At 45.8% G+C, this 13,235-nt stretch overlaps 1 protein-coding gene across 1 annotated transcript; it reads left to right on the forward strand.

Annotated features, from left to right (window-relative positions):
• Positions 1 to 594: 594 nt before the first annotated feature.
• On the forward strand, positions 595 to 12,745 carry LOC104931207 (calmodulin). The gene is made up of 6 exons (XM_027283892.1): positions 595 to 746; positions 5,646 to 5,676; positions 6,508 to 6,651; positions 10,271 to 10,377; positions 10,706 to 10,841; positions 11,647 to 12,745. Exons 1-6 carry the CDS (start codon positions 744 to 746, stop codon positions 11,673 to 11,675), a joined length of 450 nt encoding a protein of 149 aa, XP_027139693.1. The 5' UTR covers positions 595 to 743; the 3' UTR covers positions 11,676 to 12,745.
• The last annotated feature ends 490 nt before the right edge of the window (positions 12,746 to 13,235 follow it).

Here is a 13,235-nt window from a genome sequence, read left to right on the forward strand (position 1 = left end):
CTGAAAATGTTAAGGACGACAATGGCTCAGCACAGCTTGAGTTTTTTTGCCTACTTAAAGTCCATTACAGTCTTTATGTAAACTATAATGCCTCCATAACTATTTGGGCTTAACTTTAAATTGCTGTTTTATTGCCACTTTGTCTAACTTGGCCTAAAAGCTCTCAAGGGGCCTACTAAACAAACAGGATAAAATATTAGTTCTTGTTGGTTAGTAACCAGCATATCGTACACAAAACAGTGAAACACATAAAAAAAAAGTGTGGATGAACATGGCTTGACATTTGGTTACATTACATAGAGCAAACCTCCATCTCAGTGTTTCCTAAAGATTCAATAAGCCAAACATGGCAACATGTCACACTGTTGAGGATGTACTATGTGTTTATGTATCCAGTGATGTAATTACACAGGCTTAATGTACCTATCTTGAAAACAGTATCCTGCAATGATGCAATAATGAACTGCACTTTAATAGAAGTAAAAGGATGCCCTCCATGCACTGCAGGCGTTTCAGCCCCGGTGATTGGCATGTCTTCTGCTGGAGGAGGCCTGTGCTGCTGCAGCAGCCCTGGATTGAAATAAGGAAGTGAGTGATCAGTGCTAGTGTGGCGGAGGGATACACAAGGCAATCCCCATTCTGGCCACGGCCAATATACACACTCCGCCAGTGGAACTCCATCTAAGGAACGACCACACTCCTAGTCTGCCTCCACAGACCAACAAGCACACAACCCGTCCGACATGGTACGTAATGTCATTCATTCTGTGTAGTCGGGGAAATGCTTTTTAAATTGTAAGGCAGCCTGCTTACTACAAGTGTAAACCGGGGTGTAGCTTAAGGCTTTTCCGTTAGTGATGGCTGTTTGCTGTTCACTCATTGATTCCTCTTACGGGCTGTTATATGCGTAGAGGAGACGGAAAACGCCCGTAAAGCTTTATTTAATATGTTTTCGCTATAGCACGGGATAATGTGAAGCTTAATTATGCTCTGTATTTGTCCATATGTGTGTTTTTCTATGTCTGAAATGATACACCTTCAAAAAAAACGGGACCGTCTTTCCCCATAACTGCGCAATTCATACGGCGTTATTGGCTATTCGGCTATATCGGGTCAAGTAGCTGCTTCACGGCTGCACGGTGCAGCTCGAATTAATTCCTGGACTAGATTTAGTGGTATCGTAATAACTAGCAAGCTATTCTGAGTCATTACAGCATAATTCTGCAGCCATAAATGTATTAGGGTGGATTTTACAATCCGCCTTAGGAAGCGCAGGCGTGTTGGGAAGCCTGCTTACCGTTAGTAGACTGACAGGAGACATTTTTCTAACGGAGCCGAGATGTTTGAAGACGTGTTTTAATACAGCGTACATGAGGTGGGTATGCGTGTTTTAATGTGACTGGTTTGAACACGGTGTGAGCCCCGCGAACCGACGCTCCTCTCGTCGGGAGCTGGCTCCGTCCGGCTTCCCCTTTTTCTGTGTTGCACCATCTTGCCTGCTCGAGGAGCCGAGCCATGATGGAGGGGGGACGGCGACTACTGTATCTCGTCAGTGTTCCGCAACGGAAACAGACCATGTTTTATAATTATGAGGTTATAGCTACATAGGCTGTATATTTAAAAAAAAAAAAAAAAAAAACAAATAAATAAAAAAAAAAAAAAAAAAAACGTCATGAGACGTAGTTCCGCCTTTACTGCAGGCCCTGAAGGTTTATCTTAGGCTGTGTTATCTATTTGTGTTATGTCGGCTGATTTGGTTGCCTCTTTGCAAATTTTTTCGATGTTATGCAAACGTGGTGCCCATGTGAGTTGGTCCCAGAAGCTCTGCCTGCCACTGGTCACCACAAAACATCAACAGCTATGAAGTTCAGTCCACGACAAATGTTGTGAAATATCAATATTACAGGACTTGTGTGCATTTTTTTTATGTAGCAACAACACCAAACTCGGGCCTCGGTGACTTGCAAAACATCCACATTACCACACCATCCTAACCAATCTGACCAGATGTTGGAGACATCTGCAACCAGCTAATAAAACAGAGCCCCCCCCCTCCCCGCCCCCCTCTCTCTCTCTCTCTGTGGGCTACGTCACACATGAGGAAGGAGAAGTTACCGAGTGGAAATGATCTGCATGTGGAAAAGAGGCCTTGAAGCTAATCCATTGATTATCAAGCTTGATAGATCATTAATGGCCGGAGGGAGTCAAGAAGCTGTAGACCTCTTCCCACTCCCCTATGCCGCGATCAAATATCCCATATATGGTATCGAGCTGCAATGCAGTTTCACGTTGCATCGCGGTAATTGGAGTGTAAACTGGAATTGTTATGGAGTTAGCCTGCGTATCAGCGTCTCTGAAAAGTTAAATCCACAGGCGTAAGCCCCTTGTCTGCATCAATACGCCCACTGAAGTGGAAACAGCCTCCCCCATTGAGGTGGAAGTATCGAATAAGTAGTCGGACCATGCTAAGGCCCTATCCTGTTCCTGTTACGCTCTTGTTTGCTGATGCATGTTTAGTAACTTGAAGGACATCCGATCCGCTGTGATGCATAATTTATATGCTTTGGCGGCAACACCTAGCCATGTCCCATGTTCCCCGTGTCTAGGAGCGATAAAGTGCTCTCTGTGGGGCGGAGGAGTGCCCAGCCACCTACCACCACCTTGGCCATATGGTGGACCGGCCCTGTCCGCTCCACAGGGTGAAGGCATGCTTGGTGTTGTTTACACCCTCTCTCTCTCTCTCCCTCCCTCCACCTCCTCCCCTCTAGACACAGCCCGGCCCAGAGGCCTCACTGTCTTTTGTCCGAACTCAAAGAGAAGAGGCGTTCAGGCGCTCTGTGGCCCTATAGAAAGAGAGCGTGTGTCACACTGACTCTTTGTGTTTGTGCTTGTGTTAGGGTGAATGGAAGAGTGTGTGTGTGTGTGCGTGTGCGTGTGTCACACCCATCTGACAGAGTGACAGCTGCTTGCGCACCTATCGCTTGATTAATTTACACACGGATTGTTTGGGCACCTCTCAGCGTCAGATCAGCGATTCCTAAAGTGCGTGCAGCGTTTATTAAAAAAAAAAAAAAGGACAAGATGACTGTCGGCCTTCTTTGACACCATTTTAATTTTGCCCGTATCAAATGAAATCTGGTGTGGACAGGCAGCGATGCAGTATGTTTGTACAAGGGTGATATGACATCGAGTGAGAGCGAAAGATATTCCTCGCTGGCCCTGTGAACAGCCTCCTGTCTCTCACAGTCCTGTTTGGAGCGCATTGCTGGGGCCGGCTGCCCGGGCAACAGCAGGAGTGGTTGACCCACTCATGCCAGCGTCACTGCCACTGCCAGAAGAACCCCCCACCACCACCACCACCTTTCTCAAACACTCACACACTCCTATCCCTCTACAAGCTGTTATTAAGACTGGAAGCCTGGCAGTGAGCAGCCCTGTCCATAAGACACTGTGGATGGTGAATCACAGGGAGTTTCCTCTGAACACTGTGTCGCATATAGAGAGAGGAAAAGGGACACGCAGAGGGTCAAGGTCTGGAGGAGGAGGAGGTACTGGCTGAAGTTCAAGTGCCAGGGAAAGGAGAAGAACAAAGGAGAAAATTAAGGGATGGGCCGGTAGTGAGCCTGGTGGTGCAGCAACACCATGAGGCCTCAACAGCTTGGGCCTAAGCCAAGAGAGGATCCATAGCACTGAGTCTCCAACCCCACACCCAGTCTACTTAGTGCGACAGTGGGGAACAGAAAGAGACAGCAGAAACCACACAGTGTGACAAAGAGGGCGACTAAGAGAAGATAAGAAAGGAGACTCAAGAAAAGAGTGAGAAGTTAACCCGAGTTTAAAAAAACACACACAGATGAGCAGGAAGCACACAGATGAGACAGAATATTGTTCGAGCTGGGTGGCATGTTAGCATCTGCAGAGCTGTTTTGTCTCTTGACATTTTCCATCCTCACAGATGGGAACGGAGACAGGAAGAGGTCGCAGGGAGGGAGGGAGGGAGGGAGGAGAAAAGCGAGCGCTGTTGTTGTTTGCGGGGCAGGTTATTGAATCATGGAAGCTAATCGTATGAGCGCCGCTCGAGTTATATCCACCGACCTCTCTCACTGGCTGGATCAATCCATCCAGAGGCTGCCGCTACTCGAGCCACCAAGGAGAGGCCTTTTTGTTTCGGAGGAGTGAAAAGGTCAGCTCGCAGCCTGTCATGTGGTGGCCTGCCAAATCTAATCCAGTCTCTCTGAATCCAGCCATTATTATGCAACAAATTCGATTCACTGGCTCGATAAGCAAAACAACATACCGCTGGCCTCCTATCATGGGCACGACAAAGCTCAGACTTCCTCAGCTGTAGCTAAAGATTGCTTAGACAAACACATAAACACACCGATGGGCTGCAGGAATGCGCTTTGAGGCATAGTTGAGTAATTTACAGGAAGCATGGGGATGGAAAGTATTGGTGTTGAGGAAGAATGCCATTAAGAGGTGTGTGTGTGTGTGTGTGTGCGCGCGCCCAAGAGTACACATGCATGTATGTTAGTTTGTGAGTGTCTGTGCACATCTGCGACTGCTCATGTTTGTCTGCGTGTGTTCCTTTGTTGCTGCCAAGCACAATGATGTCAATGTGGCCTGTTAACAATAATGATAATAATAAAAAAAAATAGGAGGGCATCAGTGGGTGTTGTGTGCTCCACAAGCTCTGTATTCACACTTTACTACTGAGGGTGTTTGTTTGAAATCAGTGGCTCCGTCACAAAGAAGCCTGATCCGTCGATGTAGAAAGCCTGGCAGTGGATGCTCGCTCACCATTTAAAGCATGTGTGAGTCACTATCAGCCATTAGAGAGCCCCAGCTAGCGGAGGGAGGGAACAGGCTGTGAGGGGAACCAAACCATGCCAACGCAGCAAGCCTTTTTTCCTGTTGGTATGAGCATGGAAAACACTCTCATGCTGATATGTCCTCAAACAACCCCGCCTAAACACTTTTTTCTCTCTCCCCCGTCTGGAAACAGCACTTCATCCATTTTATTACACTATCTTGTTGCCCAGTGCTCTCTCTCTCTCTCTCGTTCGGACCGCCATGGTGCAGCCTACTAATTTGAAAACGGTGTGAGTCAGACCCATGGAGCCGCTCATCAGCTGGAAATTAAATTTTGCGTGGCGTCTTTGTGGAGCTTTCTGTGTGGTAGCAGTCTGTCAAACAAACACAACCTTTAAAAAACATCTTGATAAGCCTCTGCTATCAGTCTGAGCCAAGCCTGATATCTGCTATTCATATTGTGGCAGTCAAAGTCAGACCGGAGTCAAGATGGACTCCAATTGGTATTAAACTATTACACGGACAGAATCAATTTAGCACGCCGTCATTCTGCTTGGAGAAGGAAATAACATTTAGATAAGAGATGTAGAAGACTGGCAGCGCACTGGCTGCTAGCAGTTCTTTTGGGGTATTGTCTTTAGTAAATATCGGCAGTCCCGAGAGCAGATCCTGGCTGAACAGTGTGGCCAGTGTTGAGCTGTGTGGTGGTTGGTGTGTGGGGACGATGAGGAATGTAGTGACGAAACAGTTTCGGGGACTTGGAATAAACGCCTTGTTGAGTAACTTCTTTGTTTGTAACCCTCTCCCTCCTTGTTTCTTCTTTCTGCCCACAGGCTGACCAACTAACAGAGGAGCAGATCGCAGGTAGGAACATTTTTTTTCTCTTCTTCCCTGCATAGTCCTATCCTTTCTTCATATGTGCGGACATGTCCTGTTGGATCAATTCCATACTGTTTTTATTCAATAAAGTACACACAGGGAACACTATATCTCTCATTAGCTGTTCTAGTGGCTTCCACGTCACTCACAGAGAACATGAAATGAAACAGAACATTGAAGGATTTGGCACCCGCCCTCCCCTGGTAGATCATTAGCTTCTCAAAATGAACGGGGAAATGAGAGGAAGGCACATTTACCACGTGTCATGAGTCAGGACTATGATTCATGGAGCCACAGCAAAAAAAGACAGTTTTCCAGGCGAGTTTATGAGTCGCTTCCATCACCGAGGCACCTTGATATCCTCGATAAATAAATGATGTGGCCTCTAAAACTGGAGGCTTCACAGTTTTTTTTTCTCAGTCAAACTCCCTCCGTGGCTAATTAGCTTGTGCTAAGGCTCCAGGGCTAACTCTCTATTGCCTGCACTTCCTTAGATGAGGAGCCTTTATGGCCTGTAGTTTGGAAGCCTGCTCGTACAGAGATAAAACTGGTGCAAACAATGAACTTCTTACAGTGAAGTGTGTCTGCTGGTTTTTCAACTTCCAGCGTTCTGCATCGCCCTCATTTCTTCTTTTTTTCACAGTATGATAAGATCAGACGTGTGGTTTTTTAGAGCTCGGCACATCTACAACAGACGAGTGTGAACTGAGTTAACACAGGCCCTGTAGCCACAAGTGATCGATTCACCTGACTGCAGCGTCCTAACACAAGCCATTTCTGGAACAGCAGTGTAACCTCTCTATTTCACCTCCACAGAGTTCAAGGAGGCTTTCTCCTTATTCGACAAGGATGGCGATGGCACCATCACCACCAAAGAGCTTGGCACCGTCATGAGGTCGCTGGGCCAGAACCCAACAGAGGCCGAACTGCAGGACATGATCAATGAGGTGGACGCTGACGGTCAGTACACAGTCGATTCACCCATAACATTAACAGTTGGGAGTTAGTCATTACAATGTATCAGTAATAAATAACTTCTCTGTTAACATCATAACAGGTGCTAAATAAGGAAATAGAGCTTCATTGGTTTGAACTTTGGAATCAGAAGTAATGACCTCATATACTCAGTCATAATTTCTGCTAAAGCCTAAACCGAAGAGTGGACTAAATCATCACTGGGTGCTAGAAATGTGTCATATTATAAAGACAGCAGGGATTTGCATCTATTTCGTGAATCATTTTCTATCCAGGCATGTCCCACATGTACCCACTTCTGGCTTAATTTACTGGGATGAATTTAAAAGGTGGATAATCATCAGTTAAGTCGTTAATTTCACTCCCATTTTACAAAAAACCATCGTAAGCACGAGGGAGGGTTTTTAATATTTAGGTTAATAAGGTGATGCCATTTTCTTTCCCATCAGCAGTTTATCTCATCTGTTCTTGTTCACCCCATTTTTTTTTTTACATCAATGAAACGATTTGCTGCCACCACCCTGAACTGCAAAAACATAACCTTTTGTTCCATTTTTAGTTCAGTACAAGGTGGGACAGTTGCATTGCAGTCATTTATGAGGAATAAAACCACACATAAGCGTTTTGTTGCATGACATCAGTGATAAGACCTCTGTCATAAAAGCAGAAAGGATTAAATAGAGCATCCATTACTGCCCCATCTTGAAACACATCACTCATGTCGTTGCCCACCTCCCTTCCCTTTTCTACCAACTGTTAACCAACTGTCCAAGCCAACTGTCCAGCCAGATTTATTTTCAGATGACGTGTCGCTCTGTGTCAGCAGTTTAGTCATTGTGTGTTCGGCTCCATCATAGTTGACAATGTCGGGGAAATGGATGTGCAGAAGTTCTCTCAGTGCTGGTGAGCGGCGCAGACTACGTGTCAAAAGACATGAGTCAGTGTCAGCGCAACGCAATTCAGACAGAGCTTCACAGAGTCTTTATCCTCCACTGCAGTTATTGTAACAGAGTGATAGAGACAGAAGAAGTGAGAGGAGTCCAAAAAGTTGGCGCGTAGTTCCAAAGCCGGCTGTCCTTGGGCAGCGGTGTCGAGGATGTTAGCTGTCAGTGGGACCTTTACTCCAGTGCTGCTCTGTCAGCTTATAGGATTTTGTAAATGGGACCGCATTGATCAGGAGAAATCAATTGCACCGCAGCTTGGCTGCTCCTTTATTGAAATGTCCTCCCACCATCCTCAGTGCCCTCCCCCTTCCCCGACAGTTACACCCAAGAGCAAGCACGCACATGCACACACACCACCACTAACATCCCCTTGTTCTGCCTCTGCTTCCCTTGGCTGATGCAATCTAGGTCAGACAGCAATGAAGCTAGTACTGGAAAATAAAAGTGGTTACATAAGGCCTCTCTGCGCTTTGCACATCCAGTACCCACATCGGCAGCCATGGGATGTCAGCTGGCCCATTGAAAATCAGCTTTCTTTACCAAACAAGGAGGCTGTGGCAAAGAATTCCAATGAATGGAAGAGAGGACGGAAGGCTTTAACTTGACAGAGAGATGTTGGAAAGAAACAGTCTTCTGGTTATTTGATCGTTAAATCCAAGCCGCAGTTTAGGAACAGTGTGAATCACAGTGTCAAATGGAAATGTTGATGTTTATCTTACAGCCACACGGATCAGGAACGCTAACCACGCCCGCGCGAAACGATTCAGGGGCTTCAGTATTCCTGCCACATGACAGACAAATATGTAAAAGGAAACCACATCTGGATAAAACCATTTCATTATGTAGTAATAAATGCATGATAAAAATATTAGCGGTAATCCCAGCACATCACTCATCATCATTACACAACCCTGCCCCTCTTCCTCATGTCGGGGATGGAAGTTGGCTTTATGATGCAGGAAAAAGTGATGACCACACACAGAGATGCCTCAGCCTTCTATAGTTTGCGTCAGCACCTCTTATGTGTAATCGCACCATCTCCCACTCGGTTCACTCCTTATAGTCTCTCCTCTTCACATCTCCCTCATCTCCATCTCCTCTCCACCACCCACTCACTCTCTCCCTCCCTCCATAGTTTCTCTCTCTTTCCCTCCCACCATTTTCACTCTCTCTCTCTCTCTCTCACTTCCTCCCTGTCTTCATCCTTCCATGCTTCCTTGCACTGAAGCAGCTGCGCTCGAGGTGCAGTTAAGCAGATATAACTCGAGGGCTGCCTTGCTTCTTTAGTCATCAAATGATGGTTATCCAGTTGCAGTCCTTCTCTTCTCCAAGACTGGGACAACCCTCCCCACCTCAGCCTCTCTCCCAACCCCCAGTGGCAGCATGTGTTCCCTCGATGCTGCTGGCTGTCTCTGTGTGTTAGATAACAGGTCCTTAGATTGTTACCCCGGGCCATGAGATCACCATCTGCCCCATCACATTACTGCATCCCTTTTCTTTCCACACACACACACACACACACACACACACACACACACACACACACACACACACACACACACACATCCATTCTCGCTTATTCTCTCTCTATCTCGCTCTCTGAGGCGTGCTCTGTCATTGGTTAATGTGCGTACAATCCCCGCCCGCCCCATCCTTCCCACCCTAGGACTAATCCTTCTGGTACTTTGCCCTCGGTGTCTCTGACCTTCATTTCAGTCCTCAACTCTTTTTTTTTTCTTTGTCAGTTTATAATTATAACACACCGTTGCATTCACTCCGAACATCTCCAGGTCTCCATGAAACTAAGTCCACACCACAGCTACCAGTCCTCCCATCCTCCCTCCTGTGGTTGCATTCGGTGAGCCGCTGAGCTCCTCATAGATCCTTCCCCCTGTCAAGAGGGTCTGATCCCCTGGTAATCCTGTCTTGACAACAGTAACATGGATATTGATCCTGTTGCACGCATACATACGCCACCCGCGCAGCAGCTGCCATCAGCACTGCCAGAAACCAAACCGCTGATTCCTCCATCTGAACTCCTTTGAACAACAGGAGAACACACAAACAGCACTGAAGCGACAGAGGGTTTAAAAAATGGATGAAAGTGGAAAGAGGGCATGGAGCAGCTGGACTTGAAGCTCCCCCACTCCCCCCTCCTCTTCTCCTCCAGCCAAGGTTTCTGACAGGGACAGAGCCTTTGATTTATCAGGCTCCTTGAAGGCCAAGCTGCACAGTATACTATATGTCTACATTATGGATGACTGGCCACGGGTCCCCCCCACCCTCTGCAATCCTGCTGTGTTGTGTACAAGATACGCAACATCTTCTAAGGGCTTCCCTAAGGAAGGAAGGAAAACACATACATCCTCACTCCTCCCTCCTCCTCCCAGCATGCTGTAGCTGTGTTTATCACAGGAAGGAAGGTGTATACTGAAATGAAATGATAGTTCCCCTCTGAGATTACTTATGTCTCAAATTGCACCATCACTGCCCTGAATGTGAGAAAAAAAAACGAGGGCTGGAGGACTAAATTAATATTTTCAGCCGGGTGCTTTTCATCAGCTAAATGCTCAGTTATATTGTGTTTGCCTATCTGAGTGTGCTTTTAAGTAATTGCAGTTCATGCTGATTAAATATGCCCCATTGATCACCCATTCCAGGTAATGGAACCATTGACTTCCCGGAGTTCCTGACCATGATGGCCAGAAAAATGAAGGACACAGACAGCGAGGAGGAGATCCGCGAGGCTTTCCGGGTATTTGACAAGGTAAATAAGGTCAAGGTTTTAAGAATGGAATGAGGGAGAAACTTTCCGTGCTTGGCAAGCTAAACCTCTGTTTGAGGTCAGGTCATCTGGGGATTTTTTTTAATAAGCATGATGACTCACAGATGAGATAAGTAAAATGTGAGCCTTGCCAGCACAGTCTAGTCGTGAGTAAAGTTTACCTAATAAATTAAAAAGTCATCAGTTTCCGGCTTCCTGCTCGCTTAACACCTGCCTCCACATCTTGTTCATTAACCAGTCAGCCTGTGGGATTGTTCTAAACTGCCTTTGGGATGTTTCACACATTTGATGCCATGCTGCCTGTTTCCAGGATGGAAACGGCTACATCAGCGCCGCAGAGCTCCGTCACGTCATGACGAACCTGGGAGAGAAGCTAACGGACGAGGAGGTGGACGAGATGATCAGAGAAGCAGACATTGACGGAGACGGACAGGTCAACTACGAAGGTAAAATAAGGAAGGCGCATACTAAAATGTAACGGTGCACAAATAGCTTTAGTTTCTAGGACATGCTGTAAGCTTTTATTAAACAGGGGGACCAGAGCACTCGATTTTCCAAGCTGTGTATTTCTCTGAGGGCAACTGTAAGACAAGCCAGCCACACATAATATTAGTTATTAGATAGGGGCTATAGATGGAGCTTGCTGAAACAGAGATGGGAGAAAGCCATCCCTGTGAATCATCTTCAGTGTGCCAGGAGCCTTTTCACTCTTTCTTTCTGGCTGCCTCCCTCTTTCTCCCTCCCCCTACGATTGGTCTCTTGGCACATTACACGATAGACTGCGCTCATTTTGTAGAAGGCTGTTGATATATTATGAACAGTCCATAAGTCTTGGCTGAAAAGTGCCCTACTTCTACACTCCCATTGTACCAGGGACAGAATATGCCTTCCACAGACAATGAAAGCTTTCTCTTCTATATTTATTTATTTGCGCATCATCGCCATCCACAACTGTAAGCACAACGCAAGAGCTTTTTAATCAAATGGGTTTAATGAGATGAACACAGAAGCCGCTTGGAAAGGCGACACTAATTAGGATGTGTTCTGAACCTGCTCAACTTGATTAAAAAATTAATAAAGCATTTAACAATTTAGCAGGTGACTGCTCTTACTGGCAACAGGCTGTGCCAGAGCCTTAAACGTGATGTCCTTATTGTCTTTTGTCTTTTGTCCTCTGTTCTCTCTCTCTCTCTCTCTCTCTCTCTCTCTCTCTCTCTCTCTGTCTCTCTGTCTCTCTCTCTCCCTCTGCAGAGTTTGTACAGATGATGACTGCAAAGTGAAGCTTGCCCGCCCCGTCCTGTCCCCTCTTAGAAGAAAAAAAAAAGGAAAAAAAAATCAAAATGTTTTACTTACCTCTTGGAAAAAAAATGTTCATTTATTCATACTGTTTCTGTATAGAAAATAATTGAATGTTGAAATAAAATATCCTTCTGTCCACACGGTAAAATATAAAAATATACAAAAAATATCTGCATGAAAATGATGGTTAGTGATCCTGTCCCCTCCCCCCGGAGATCAGTTTAGCATCAGTACTTAACAAGTAAAAATAATAACAACAAACCCTGTAACTACTACCTTCAGACTAAAGCAAAAGCATTTGGCGAACTCCTTCCAGTTCCATTTGCTAGTGGTAAATGTCTGGGCTGGCCATCTCTTCTTTCTCTCTGTTTTCTGTTCTTCATGCATGCAGCTTGAGACCGGAGCACTAACCCGCCCTTGCCCTCTCGCCCTCCTCCCCCATCCCTCCTCCGGGCTACCAGAGCGTGCTGATTCCACTATAAGCTGTCCTCTTGTTGGTTTGGTACAGTTTTTTTGTATTTGGAGAGGAACCCTGTTAAGATGAGAGAATATACCAGGTTCTAACTCAAGCGTTAAAGTGGAATGGGACTTAACTGTATGCTAGATAAAAAAGAGGAAAAAAAAAACAATGTACAAAAAATACATTTTCAAATGTTTGGCATGTTCTTTTGTTTTTGTTATGTTATTTGGACAGCCATCTTAGTAGTTGTGCGTCCTGCCCTTTTTTAAAGGAGGGGGGACATAAAGAGTCTTACGGTGAGCTTTCTAATTTTCTTTTTCTCTTTCTTTTCTTTTTTTTTCGCTGAGATGGAGTGTCTGTCCTCTTTTCTTGCAAGAGAGAATCACTGGCCTTCACTTTTCTTTTTCTTCTTCTGTTTCTCGACTCAGACAAGAGCATAAGTGGGGGGTGAACTGTGTTCGCAGCGCATGCTGTCAGGACTGTCAGCGCACCAGTCTTCACAAATGTTCGTCTGAGTTCAGTTTACATTCATTCCAAGTTGTACATGCTAGTCTTTATTTTTTTTTTTCAAATAAAAGACCATGAAGTTTATCATGTCTTATGTCATTTTTATGCTCCTATAAAGATTGTCTGTGTTTACCGACTAGACAAATGTGTGAGTACTGAACGATTGGAAGCATTGTGTGCAGTGTCATTGGGTGATGTTCAGCAGAGGCAGGACTCACACTGTGTAATACTGTGCTCCATTACATGGCAGTGAGGTTGTGGAGAGAGTGAGCTGCTCACAGGGGAAGGAGGGAGAGGCAGTGGAGAGTGTTTGCTCTCGCGCCCAGCCATGGATATACATACACATCTATGACGCCTCTCTCCTCTCTCAAGACCCGGCCGGTTGCTAGGCAACAGGAACATGCTGTAACTGGGATGTTGTTTTTTTTTTTTTTTTGAAAAGGCAAGTGGGAGTTAAAGTGGGAGAATAAACCCTCCTGCTTCTGCCGATGACTCCATGTTGGCTTGTCCTAGTAAGGCAAAACCAGGCCACAACACCACTGCTGTGTGCACTTTTTAAACAGCACACGCAAAG

Source organism: Larimichthys crocea, chromosome XI, assembly GCF_000972845.2.
Source record: "Larimichthys crocea isolate SSNF chromosome XI, L_crocea_2.0, whole genome shotgun sequence".
NCBI classification, from domain to species: domain Eukaryota; kingdom Metazoa; phylum Chordata; class Actinopteri; family Sciaenidae; genus Larimichthys; species Larimichthys crocea.

Bases quoted from the DNA above. Each gene is read 5' to 3' on its own strand.
- LOC104931207 (XM_027283892.1), top strand. The intron at 5,677-6,507 runs GTAGGAACATTT...TCACCTCCACAG, and splicing joins AACAGAGGAGCAGATCGCAG to AGTTCAAGGAGGCTTTCTCC. The intron at 10,842-11,646 runs GTAAAATAAGGA...CTCCCTCTGCAG, and splicing joins CGGACAGGTCAACTACGAAG to AGTTTGTACAGATGATGACT.